Source organism: Diadema antillarum, unplaced genomic scaffold (genome assembly GCF_040938485.1).
Source record: "Diadema antillarum isolate AM-2024a unplaced genomic scaffold, OU_Dant_1.0 seq00001508_RagTag, whole genome shotgun sequence".
Taxonomy (NCBI): Eukaryota; Metazoa; Echinodermata; class Echinoidea; order Diadematoida; family Diadematidae; genus Diadema; species Diadema antillarum.
In genome coordinates, this window is record NW_027272242.1 from 751,746 (window position 1) to 765,310 (window position 13,565).

At 39.0% G+C, this 13,565-nt stretch overlaps 1 protein-coding gene across 1 annotated transcript in view; it reads right to left on the reverse strand.

The window, feature by feature from the left end:
* Positions 1-13,565, reverse strand: part of LOC139710192 (putative elongator complex protein 1) — a 49,027-nt gene that overhangs the window by 8,261 nt on the left and 27,201 nt on the right. Inside the window, exons 15-23 of the mRNA XM_071622124.1 lie at positions 12,838-13,106; positions 10,780-11,003; positions 9,069-9,306; positions 7,545-7,763; positions 5,939-6,140; positions 4,840-4,964; positions 3,933-3,993; positions 3,007-3,286; positions 1,974-2,101 (exon numbers count right to left, since the gene is read on the reverse strand). Coding sequence (XP_071478225.1) covers positions 1,974-2,101; positions 3,007-3,286; positions 3,933-3,993; positions 4,840-4,964; positions 5,939-6,140; positions 7,545-7,763; positions 9,069-9,306; positions 10,780-11,003; positions 12,838-13,106 — 1,746 coding nt within the window. The remainder of the gene's footprint in view (positions 1-1,973; positions 2,102-3,006; positions 3,287-3,932; positions 3,994-4,839; positions 4,965-5,938; positions 6,141-7,544; positions 7,764-9,068; positions 9,307-10,779; positions 11,004-12,837; positions 13,107-13,565) is intronic.

The following is a 13,565-nucleotide window of genomic DNA, read 5'->3' on the forward strand; positions in this document are numbered from 1 at the left end:
GCCTCTGGGGATTTGCTGTCACCTGCTTCTTGCATTTTCTGTGATATTTCCCAGAAAATGTGGATGTTGCTGGTGGTACCATCCAACTGTGCCTGAATGTTTTCATTGCTCCACAGTGATATGAGGCAATGAATTTCTTCATAGGTCCAAAACATACTCTTCGCCATCATTTGAGCTGCACAAGAACAAAGAGAGAATGCATGCAGAATGGCAATAAGGGTTACTACTGTCCTCACACACTTTATGTCGAGGCCAGACTCTCCAGTCTCTAGATCTACACTTGTCCTGGTTTTGAATCTGTCAAATTATTTTCACTTGCCCAAGGCAGTAGATGTACACAACGATGTTGCTCAGTCAAACATACGAATCACAATGTAACTTGCACTACTATAACTTCAGGCCTAACACAAATTGTATAATTCATGCATCAAGGCTCAGGAAATTCAGATCAAGGTCAAGACTATCTACATTCTCCAAACTCTAATAGGTCTAAGTATATCTTATAAGTACAACCTATGAAATTGTGAGCTAGCAGTTGATTTAGTAAATTTAGACTGTACCTCTACGGCTACACTACATGTTTGCCCAAAGTTTCTGTATCCCCTTGGGATATGTCATACAATGCAACGATAACACTAACAGTAACACTGTTCGTGGTTTGGCTCGACAAACTTTACAATTCCCAATTCACCCATCATGTACTGATCAGGGCTGCCACTGTCAGTTGCTACACGGAGAAATGTCAGATCAAGAACTGAAATCCACTGTAGAACTGTTTGAGGGGACGCAACGTTTAAACGCCAACTTTGCTTGAAATTGTGACACTACACGAGTTCAACAAGCAAGAATGTCTAATGGGGAGGGTCTAGCTAGCAACGTTTAAACGCCAACTTTGCTTGAAATTGTGACACTACACGAGTTCAACAAGCAAGAATGTCTAATGGGGAGGGTCTAGCTAGCCAAGAAAAACAGAAGTAGATCTAGCAACATGATTTTGCATGTGTGGGGCATTGACGCTATGCGTTCTGCTGCCATCAGGGCAGTGTAGATCAGTTTCTTTCATAAAACATTGTGAGTGAAATAATGTCAACTGCACAAAGCCATTTAGTGTATTAATTAATGTCAATTATTATGATAGATATATCTGCGGGATTTTGGTGATATATTTCAATTTTGTACTTACATGTTTGTGCTTCATTGCTGTCACATCCAAAATATCCACTGGCAGCGTGAAATCAATGCATATTATAGTGTGTTTTCCGTGACACCCTTTCGAACTCTCACGTCATTTCCGGTTTGGGTACGCTCTTTGTACCCTTTTGGGGCACATCAGAAAGTGGTCCACTTTTGGCTCGGTTCAGTACGGTACAATACACTTTACGTTCGAGCACTCCTCTGGTGCGGGTACGGTGCGGTACAGTTCGCTTTAGGAGAGCACTCAAACACACCCTTAGATACCTTGGGGATCACGCTTTTACTATCATAGTTTATTAATTTTAATGTCTATCTTGCCTCTTTCCATCGAGACAAATGTACAACCAGCATTTACAGTACATATATGGGAGAAAATTACGGCACATGCAGGAGCACATGAATTAAATGCTGAAAATATTCATTTTGTGTGTTGTTTTTTGAAGGGGGGGGGGGGGGGGGGCAGGGAATTGAAAAGATTTCTGACAAGTAATATTGTGAATTTTCTCTTTTTAGTAAAACACATCAAGAAGTGGCACAAACATAATGTGACACATTGTGATAAATTGCATAGATCACCGTTATTTTGGTGTTTGTAATACATTGTGACCACATGACTGCAACTGCACCCAAACACAAATTTTCGGATGTCCACCTTTAACACTAGATACTCTTTTATCTATTTCCTTGAAGATTGTGTGAATAGAAAAACAGGTCACACTGCATGCTATCAATCCATGTATCTAACCTCCATTTTGATTCTGAAGAGAGTGATGTCCTACCTCTCAAGCTGTCCACATTTTTAACAATCAGTGCCAAGGCTTCCATCAAGGCCAGGTCCTCGTTACGGCTCCCTTCTTTCAGACTGTTCTTCCTCCTCTCACCTTTCCTCCTGTTCTTGCCAGAACGACTGTGTGAGAAACAAAATGATGTCCCCATCAAGCATAGCACACATAAGACCTCACAAATCGTTAGCAATCACCAGTGAAGTCTATTCGCTAAGCATTTTACAACCTGATCACAGTTTAAAAAAAAAAACAACACTCACATTTGCCTCACTTACACAGTTGAATCTGGAAAATGATGCTCCCATCAAGTGCAGCATAGAAATTATCTCACAAACCATTGGCAGTCACCTTTGAAGTTTATTCACCAAGAATTTCACCATTGGTCTAATCGCAGCATTTCAAAAACAACAAGGGGCAATACTTACTCCGCACACTAAATTGAATTAGGAACTGGTATAAAAGATCAAACACACAACAAAACAAGAAGTACACCTGGGGATGATCACAGATTAAATATAATGAATTCTTCCAGCAGTGCTCAAAAATATTGGCTGATCAAGACACATCATGATTATCATCTTATCATTATTACTATTACAATCATCATTATCATTATTGCCATCATCACAAGGGTGGTGATGTGGCTCAGTAGGTAGCATGTATCCATTGCAATTAAATGGTTCAAGTATGATTATAATCGTGTCTACCTGGGCACTCTTGTGTGTAGTCATAATGTCCCCTCTCGTAAGAGGCAGAAATGCTCTGTCTCTCGGATTGGACATTAAAAATGAAGGTCTTTTGTGTGAGGGAGTCACAACTCACAGATATAAAAGATCCTACTTCGTTCATCCATCACAAAGGGGGGGGGGGGTGCTAAGCCAGTGAATTGGTCCACTAACATATACTCACACCAGAAAAGGGGCGAATGATGCCAACCCTTGGTGGTTTGCCCTAGGCGAAAAGCAAGTTGGGAAACTATATCAACCAGGCGCATTGTACCAAAACAAAGAAGACTATCATCACTCACCCCTGTCTCTTGGGCCTCCCTTCAGAGTATGCTGTGTAAGCACTAAGGGAGGAACCTGCACTCTGGACACTGCCCGAGGTGCTACGGCCGGCGACACTGCCCGTCATGCTGCTGGTGTCCGAGTAGAGGTCAGCATCGGGGTCATGGCCAAAGTCTCCATCTCCCTCAGCCGCCTCCTGCAGCTGCTTGAGTTTGGTTTCCCGGACGACAGCCAGGCGAGACTTGTAGTGCTGGAAGTTTGATCGGAATGTGCCCAGACTAGCTATCTTGTTCTCAAAGTCTGAAGGACAAAAAAACAAACAAACATACAAAACTAAGAAATCATATATCATATTTGACTATAATGTATATAAACAACAACCAAACAAACAACCAAACTGCCCATTTGAATCTGCAATTGTTACTATCACTTCATGATTTCTTCCTATTGCATGATCATCACATTATTAGTTTACGTTCCATAATCAAAATACAGGTTCAATGAATGATCATTTATTTGCAGACTCCTGAAATTAACTTGTTGAGGACAGACTGATTTTCTATAACACATATTTCCCATAATAGGCACCTGCCTGAGTATACTCGGAACTAGTCTTCGGCTGGTTAATACAGGCTGATGGTCAGTAGTTTTTAATGAGAATATCATCACTCAAGTCTACACTACTGTAACCCACAGCACATATACGTGAATGCCACCACTATCACTGTGTCACGAAAACATGAGAGACGGAAACATTCTTTGACTCAATATTTATGTTCAATAGTACTGAAACATTTCACAGTCTTGGTTTGTTCGACTCTACTCATATTCCATAGCGTCAATTTCAACATGGGATGGGATTTCCTTTTAATGTTGTTATGGAGCATCCCTCTACGGATCTTTATGGCCACAAGAGTGGTGATAAAGATAATGGACAAACCCTCACCATCAGCAAGTGCAGGTTTCAAAGTTGTCTCAATGAAGTCAGTTCTGTTGTGCTTGTACATCTGCCAACAAAATCAACACATCAAATTGAAAAGGAGAATGTTTTCTCTTCTCTACCATCATATCACACCAAACTCAAAGTCAAGAGCTTTATAGCACTGCTACCGAAACAACAAAATCACAATGGTAGTGTCCAATTTAGACACCTGATGTTGGTCACACTATGGTTACCGAGGTACTTACAGTGTATTCTATGCACAGGATTTGCAACACTTGTTTTCATTATGACCAAGGTGAAAAATGGTGACCGAGAAATGAACGTGCATTATAATCAGCAAGATATCCACACCACCAGGGCAAACTTAGATATGCCTTTTAGCACTGAGTGAATTAACTTTTCAAGTAAAGAAATATCACATAAAATCTCAAACACAAAGTATCAAAATCGGGTCTCTGCAGATGTTCTATTGACTGCTGTATTTAGCAATTGCTCAAGGAGTTAAAGGAAATGGGCAAGTCTTGTAGGTTTCTGCCAAGGCTGGCTGAAATAAAATCTACTCGAACAGTCAATTCTGCATAAAGCAGTCAATCAAGGGAAGCATCCAGTAACACGAGGATCTTTCAGACACATGGTCATCATAGGCTGACAGCCGACATGACTTTATCACAACACCTATATTACAGCAGACACTTCTCAAATACACGAAAGCATTTTGCTGCTTTGTTAAAACAAAAATGAATGGGAAAAAAAAAACAGCATTATTTTCCCTTGCCATTTGTAATTGGTTTTGCCACAAACTGTAAAGCAGGTGGCCGCTACAGATTACGAATACTTGAAATAAGTTTGGTAACAAGGTTAAAATACTGTTGCTAGCACAATGATTATGACAATAATGGTGAATCCTTACCAATCGCAGAGCTTCATCCCACTGTCCGCCAGCTACCAGTGTGGTGATGGCCTCTTCTAGGTCATCAGCATACTCCATTAGGACGACGGCCGCCTCCGAGTGTCTCCGATTGTCAGCTAATTGACCTAGAAGTTATCACACATGGAGTTACATAAACATTGTCCACCTTGGACTATTTATTTTCATTTCATTTCATTTATTTCCACTTTCATAATTGGTTTACAAACTTTGCATTAAAAACAAACAGACAGACAAACAAAAATACATGGTGTCAAATATGATAGTGGCGGAATCATGAGAAGCACAAAGTAGGCTAATTGACAATGATCCCTTAAGAAATATTGTGATGTAAATATATGTAATCATATTTATAATCATTGGTTTGTAACTGAATTGAAACAAACATGAATGCAAAATATGATCAGATTTACAACTTGAATCAATAAAAAAACGGATATGTGTAGATATGAAAGTAGAGAAGAAAAGAAGAAAACTCCATATTTAACTATTCATCAACTTGTAACTTAATTGCATCAAAAAGATGTTGTTTATATAATCTTTTAAATTGTCTTACGGTTTTACTGATCCTGAAAACTATATTCAAGTTATTCCATAAAACAGTACCTTTGTAAAATATTGATGATTGCGTACAAGATGTGCGATTTAATGGGGGATGAATACTCTGAGCATTTCTGGTATTATAATCATGAATTGAACTATTGAGGATAAAATAATCAGAGAATACATCAGGGAGAAAACTATTATTAAGTTTAAACATGAATATTGCAGACTCTAATGAAATTAAATCTTGAATGGGTAATATTTGAGTTTCTAAAAACAGAGGTAAACTGGGGGGAAGCATATGTTGAATTGGTTATTAAACACACTCCCCATTTTTGTAATTTATATATTCGATCAATATTCTTATTAAAAGTGAATCCCCACACAATATCGCAGTAATTAATATGTGGTGATATTTAACATAACAGTATCAGAATTTAGAGCCTTTGTGTTCATTCTATAAGAGAAATACACTTAAGTGCATGAGTCAAAGTCACAGGGTCACCAAAAAGTTTAAGTAAATAAATAAATGACCTACCTGCAATTTTTCTGGCAAGGTCTATTTCCTCCTTGGGGCTGTACTCCAGACGACGGACAATGCCAAAGATCTCTCGCCAGTTCAGGTTTTTCTGGTGCATGTCTAGTGCCCCCTGGAGTTCATCACACAGCTCGTACATGAGGGCCGCTTCTTGGTAGCGGTTCTTCTCAGAGAGGTAGCCAGCATACTCTTTGGCAATAGCCTGATGAGAAGACAGACAAATGTCCAGACATCTTGAAAAAACAGACATTCACATCAAATGTGTGGTATTTGATTTATGTCCTGTTTTAATGTAGGACCTTACAAAAATATTCTGAAATCTCTACCATCTCCAGACAGGAATTCAAGGTGTGCCAACATTGTTAACAGGTATGCAGTATTCCAAGAGTTGAAAAGGTGTATTTTTTGTGGAAAACCAGGATTTTTACCTTTTCCTTTCAGCAGAAAACAGTTCAAAAGACTGCAAAAAACATAACAGCTGGCATCTCTGCAGTAGCCACTAGGTTCCCAGAGGGAAGAAGCTAACAAATGAATATCATGTGACTCTTGCGTGACACCTGCTGCATAGACGGTATAGAGCTGCATAGAAGGCTGTCTCAATGTGCATTGACACAAAAAAAAAGAAAAAAAAGAAAAAGGTAAGATTTTTGACATGTTGTATTAATGCTTTTCTGTGTCTTTTCACTACTGTTCACTGAAGAGCATTAGCCCTTTTCCTTTCATTCTGTTTCTTTTTGACGTCTCTGTAGATAATAAATTACAAGATGGTAACCCTGTGAGGTGTGCCCATCAATGACAATGCTCTTCAAGGGGCTAAGTCAGAAACCTAATGACATGTGTCTTTAATATAACCTGGGACAAGTGGGACAAGTGACACACAATGCTTTTTCATACTTGCCACATAAAAAAAAAAAACACTTTAAAGTTTTACAGTTTTTCATACATACATGTATTCACTTTACTATTTCTTTCATGCACTCAGGATTGTTCTTGAGTAATGCCAGATCATATCATCCCACACTGATTGATTCATGTGCTAACGAACAAGATACCCCCAAGGACATCACGATCATCTGACAATTATGAATACAATACCAATCTGGAGTGAAACATCTCACTCACTCATGCAGACAGACAGCCAAATTTTCTCTAAAGCATCAGCTGCAAATATATACATACTAACTGACATACACATAGTGACATACTGTAAAACAAGGAATTTTGGGGTGCATTTTAATTTCACGAATTTCGCGAGCGCCAAAATTCAAGAAATTAAAATGCACATGAAAGTTCTTATCTACACAATATGCATTGGATGCCAGTGGCAATTCGCGAAAAATTCATGCCGCGATTGTATCGTGTTTTACAGTACTCGCATTAATATAACCGGTCGGCACTAACTGACATACCATGGTACATATAAAATAATTGACATACACACACATACTTTACTGACATACATACATACTAACTGATATACATGTATACACGCACACACTAAATGACATACATATACACATATTATGAGACTGATACTATACACAGTGTACACACACACACACACACACACAGTAACTGACATACAGTAACACACTCTATACTGTACTTTGTACTGATTGCTCCCTCGCTTGAACAGCCTCAGTGCCTCGGGATACAATCTCTGCTCTTTGACAAGCTCAAGGCACTCTGGGAAATGTTCATGACACCTGCTGAGGTGGCCCAGGGCCTTGACGTAGCGCTTGAGATGCAGGTCAATGGAGTACCGCTGGTAGTCTGGCTTCATACTGCGGAGCCGGTTTAGGAATGGGAGGTATTCTTTCGGATCCTGTAATGTTTTGACAGGGTCGAGAAGATGTTGGAAGGAAAAAGAACAAGACAGTGGGCGCAGTCCTGGAAACCATCCTACACTTTCTTTCTTTTTTTTTTCAAAAGCTCTCTCAAGTTCCCCCAAATATCTTCCAGAGATGATGTTTAACATAAAGTCAAACCTGTCTATAGCGGCCACCCAAGGGAAACGGAAATAGTGACCGTTATAGACAGGTGGCCGCTATAGACAGGTAATCCAACTTTATGTGCATTGCCTATTCATGTACATGTATCATCGTTGGATACATTGATAAGTATTTTATGTACATGTACATGCGTATGTATGCACACAATGTGTTTCAAGCATTGAACAATGCCGGTGTTTATGAAATTGTTGCACAGTAGCATGTGTACAATCGTGAAGAAAGCTTAACACTAGTGCATTACTATGACTGAATAAGTGATGAATGCAGCGGTGGCGATCACTGAACGTTATAATTGCCCATGAATGTCTGGCACGGCCACAAATCAGAAAAAACACGCTTAATTACCGGCTCTGTGGCCGCTATAGACAGGTTAAAATCTACCGCGGGAAACAAAATCTGTGGCCGCTGGTCGCGTTAGACAGGTGGCCGCTATACACAGGGTCTTTAACAGGGCTTTTCTCTCGGGGGGATTTTTCAGTGGCCGCTATAGACAGATGGCCGCTATAGACAGGTGGCCGCTGAGGCAGGTTTGACTGTACATGTAAATCAGATGTGTCTATTGCAGCTCAAACTACCCAAGATCAATGCAGGGAGAAACAAATGTATTCCTTGAATTCTATTTCATCCTGTAGTAAAGTTGAAGGCATCTTTATGCTGCTACAAAATATTGGTCTCACTTGTCTGATATATGTTCCATAATTTTTCAAAATGACAATAAATTCAAAGCACATACTTCTACACGAGTTCTCCATTTAAGCAGCAACATCCACCCCTGAGCATATCTAACTTCCATAATCTCTACAGAAAGATGCAGATGAGGTCTCCTACTGTCAAAAGTCATGCTGTACACATAATATATCACACTTTTTTCCATTATTAATCAAGTGATATTCACAAAGATAATAACTTCCTGTAACATAAATGTGGTTTCCAACATCGCTAAGGTGGGAAATCACAATTCTTTACTCTTGAAAACAGATAATAAATATATCTCATTCCATAACTGGTTCTTGACTGAGAATTCAACCAATTTCCATAATTGTCTTACCAGTCCAATTTCATGAAATTTATGGCATACATACAGTATGCAACACATTAGAGAAATGGCAGCTCCATACCTTCTGTGATTTTTCAGCTACCATGATGACCAAGTCAAAGTCGTAGGTGCCAAGCGCGACGTTGAACAAGTCATTGACATCAACAAGGTACAGTAGGTAGCGAAGGGCCTCGTCAGCAGACGGTTGCTCTGACTCGCCATCTGACCCCTGACCTTGGAGTTGCTTGATCTTCTCCAGCGCCCTCTCTAGTTCTGGCTCTGTCTTCTTGGCATGGCAAGCCAGAATGGAGAGGAAGAATCTGCAAAGAATACCAGTGTTGTCCAAGCTATCACTTACTGTAAAAGGGTAAATTTCATGTGAGTAATTTCATGCATGTTTTATAATTCTGCGGAATCAAAATATAAAATGTTATGTAACAAGCAAAAAATCTGTGTGCTTCTATTTTTGCATTGGTTTCATTTTGCAAAATGCATGAAAATTCCTACTTTTAGAGTACCCCATCAAAATTTAAAATTGTATTACATATACCAAGCAAAAAATCCGAGTGCTTTTATTTTCGCATTGGTTTCATTTTGTGAGATGCATGAAAATTTCCACACCGTGAAAATTCCTACCTTTACAGTACCCCATTCAAGTTGCCCTTTAAAACAGGATGGATTCCTTATGAGCCCCAAGGTGAGTTTTAACCAACCTAGGTGTTAACTAGCAAGGCTCAGATTCTTCAAGACTGTGTCTTGGTGACGAATGGTTTTTCATTCAAGCCATGACCTATCCCGATCTTGCTTTGTGGGGATATGAATGATCCTCAGTGCATTCTTGGCTTGTCGATGCACAGATCAACTTGTAGTGGCCATTAAAATAGTTGAATTGTATCATAATGATTAATCTTGGAAGTACAGTGCACTCCCGTTGTAATGAACATGGTTATTATGCAATTCCAATTACAATGAAATAAAAATGCAGGCCGCAATATTATTGGTTCTGTTTTTGATTGTTTATTTGCTTGGTTATGACAAAGTTTCAATATATCGAAAGAAAACTGCCGTCCCCGAGGACATTGTTATAATCTGAGTCCACTGTAACTCAATTATTTTACTAAAACTAAGATGGCTTCATTGCCTTCTGGGTACATACAACTACACATAGTGCAGTAGGCATGGTTTACTACAAAGCAACACTGCAATGGAGCATCAGACATATCTCAGGTTTTCTGGCACTTTGACCTTCTCTCAGCTTAATCCATGCTCACCCTGGATATCACCCAGGTTAAAACTGACATTCATGTAAATGGATTAATGCAGCCAAAACTTATGCTTGCATAGAGCTTACATTATTTTGAACCACTTTCATACAAAAATGTTCAGGAATTTCTTAATCTAATCTTTGCTTGTGAAAGGCTGTTGCAGTGCTTATGTTGTAAAATTGGTATAATTCTTTCTTTTTCAAACAGGGCAGGTGATACACTTTCATATCTTAAGTAGATTCCCATATGATACTTGTATAACTTGCTTTATGCTAATAAACCATAAGCCATAATACATGCCACTTACAGGGTCAAGGTACAGTGAGGAAGGTGGGGAATGGGATGATGTATATCCCACATTCTTTTGCAAAATTTAAACTTCCACTTCTACTGAAAATTGATGTTTTGTTTTTGTTTTTGTTTTGTTTTTTGTTTTTTTGTCCATGGAGGTTTTTAATTTCTAACAAAAATATCAGTGCCTGCACTTATATGGAACAGGTCATCTCAATTTGCTCCTGTACAACTCACTTGTCTCGATTCACTCTATTCACACTCTCCATGACAGCATTGCATATGACGTCAACCTTGCTGGTCTGTCCCGCCCCCAGGGAGAGGGGTGGGGCGGGGCTCCGGTAGGCGGCTGCATACATGGTCTGCGTCACGTTCTCCTCCATCAGATCCATGAGAAAGAGATTAAGACTGGTGGAGGAGTCTAGCTCTGACACCATGGTGTCCACATTGTCAAGAAACAGCTGTTAAATGCACACAAGAAATGCAGGTATATTGTTGGGCTCTACTATATAGACTTTACTAATCAGCTCTCTTTCCACATCAATCACATCTGAGTGATGGAGCTTACAACTGATATGAAAGAAAAAAAACAACAACTACAAGATACAGTATTTGTTAGGTTTTATTTATTTGATATGGTAGTCATGTACTTAAAGAATTTATGAGTTTATTAGACTTTATAATTGCAAATAGATTATTCTGGACTAAAATCTATGCATTGTTTCAGTTGTGAAATGTCACTGTATCCATCTACTCAGATTAATTTCTGTTAAGTTGATTTTGCATATTGTGAAATATTACTAGTACTTCACCCCTGAGAGAAAGAAAAGACGGCAGGTACAAATATTTGAGTATTTCTTCCAAATCAATTGTGTCACTAATAAATTGAATAACTGGGCTTCAGCTCTGCATGCAGTTTTACTGCTGGGCAAGCAGTTGGTGAAGGTTAACATTTTTGTCTGATTTCTTCTTTCACTTGATCTATTTATAACATGCAGATCAAACAATGTCACCTACATTATACATAGCAACTAAGAAAAAAAAGGATATAATTTCATGAATCTACGGTCATTCTTGTCTATCTAGTTCCTCATTCACAGAGATAATGGCTTTCTAAAGACTTGAAAATATGTTTGTCAAGTACTAACATCTCAATGAGTGCTTCAAGTAGATAACTTATGAGCACCTATGACACTTAGCCATGAAGATATAGATCTAAACCATGTATGAAATTACAAATTTTGATATAAACAGATTTGATTTTGACAATGGCAAAACAAATATCTTGAAACTCTTTATTGCTGTGATCATCCACTGAAACCAGAGACATGGAACAATGTCAAGCAAGGGTAATCCAATTGTGACCACGCATCACAAAACGAACAAAAAGTCACACCCCTTGATTTTACGTGAGGACTCAAAAAAGGTGAAATGGGTCAATAGAGTCAATCTTGAGTTTTTCATATTTTCTGAAAGAGATAGCCTTCTCCTATATCATTCTTTATTTCAGGATCATAACATGAATGGGAAAGAGTGTTTTCAGCAGTTTTTCTACAACCCTTTTTGGGATAGCATAAAGTGACCAGGTATGTCTTAGAGTTCCCTTTTTCATTTCTTGAAATCCTTTACCCACTCTTCTCTTTCAAAAGGTGAAATGGGTAAACTGAGACATTCTTGAGTTTTTCATATTTTCTGAAAGAGCTATCTCTATTCTACACCGTACATTATTCTTTAGTCTGGGTCATAACACAAATGGGAAAGTGTGTTTTCAGCAGTTTTTCTACAACCCCTTTTTGGGGAGAGTAGAATGATCAGGCATGTATTAGAGGCCCCTTTTCATTTCTTGAAATCCCTTGTACACTCTTCATTTTCAACTCTAATAACCTTTAAAAGGATCATGTTACTGCTTTGAAAGTTAATATGATTCATTGACAGCATGTGTTAATAGAACATACTCAATTTCAGCTTAATCTGATAATCCCTTCATTGTTATTGCTCTGGTGGTTGACATCCTGTGTTTCGTCCCTTTCATCACAGCTAGCGCGGTTTGGTGAAAGATTAAGCGCTTGAATAGACCCTGTACTTCAGAGCCTCTTTTCTCAGTTCACACTTTCCAGAGATTGTGCTTTCTTTCTAGTATTCAGGTAGGTTTGGGGAGTCCATTTGAATTGAGTTATACATCATTATATTAAAGCTTGGAGTCTGCTCTTTAAGAATATGCCCTTAACTAAAAATCTATGTCTGATGACTTCTTGTTGGTTTTGTAATGCAGGGTCACAATTATGCCTTTCCTACCTGAGGGTTGTGATCCACAAAGAGGTTCATATTGATGCGGTGCCTCCTCATCACACTGAAGGCTGCTGCATACTGCAGCGCATCCAGCGAGCTCTTGATGGAAGACAGTACCAGGGCCCTGGGGTGGATTGTCTCTAGATTCCCCCGCGGCATCTGCAGCACCAGCCGTGTGTCCGCCGCTATCGCAGTGACGATGCGGGACCCGCGCTCGACTCTGCGCACGCTCTCGTCGAGAGAGACCGTCTTGCCTTCACTAAGGGCTGCAAGATCTGGGGATGAATTGATTGTATGGCAATCTTTCAGACACTGAATAATCTCACGTGTGATCTATTCTCTTATAATCGTTCACTCCAGAGAAACAGTGTACTTTGCTCACTTCTTTCCTTCAAACTTTTCTCTCTGAACTTTACTACATGTATCACCATCTCTCCGACTCATTCCTGTAGTCATGTGTGAAGGCAATACCCTTCTTTGACATTACAGATCACAAAAAAAGTAAATCCTTCAAAAATATATACTTAGTATTCAGGCTTGTATCTGTAAATACCATGACATTATAAGTTAATATGCCAACATAGAAATAAGAAATGTTACAATCTCTGAGCCACATGCTCGAGAATATCACAAGACTCCTCTTTCAACGCAAAACTTGACCTTTTCCCCTTTTTCATCCCTTTTCATTTGCCCTCATGTTCTTACATCTGTCTCACATTTTGCATTTAGAGATT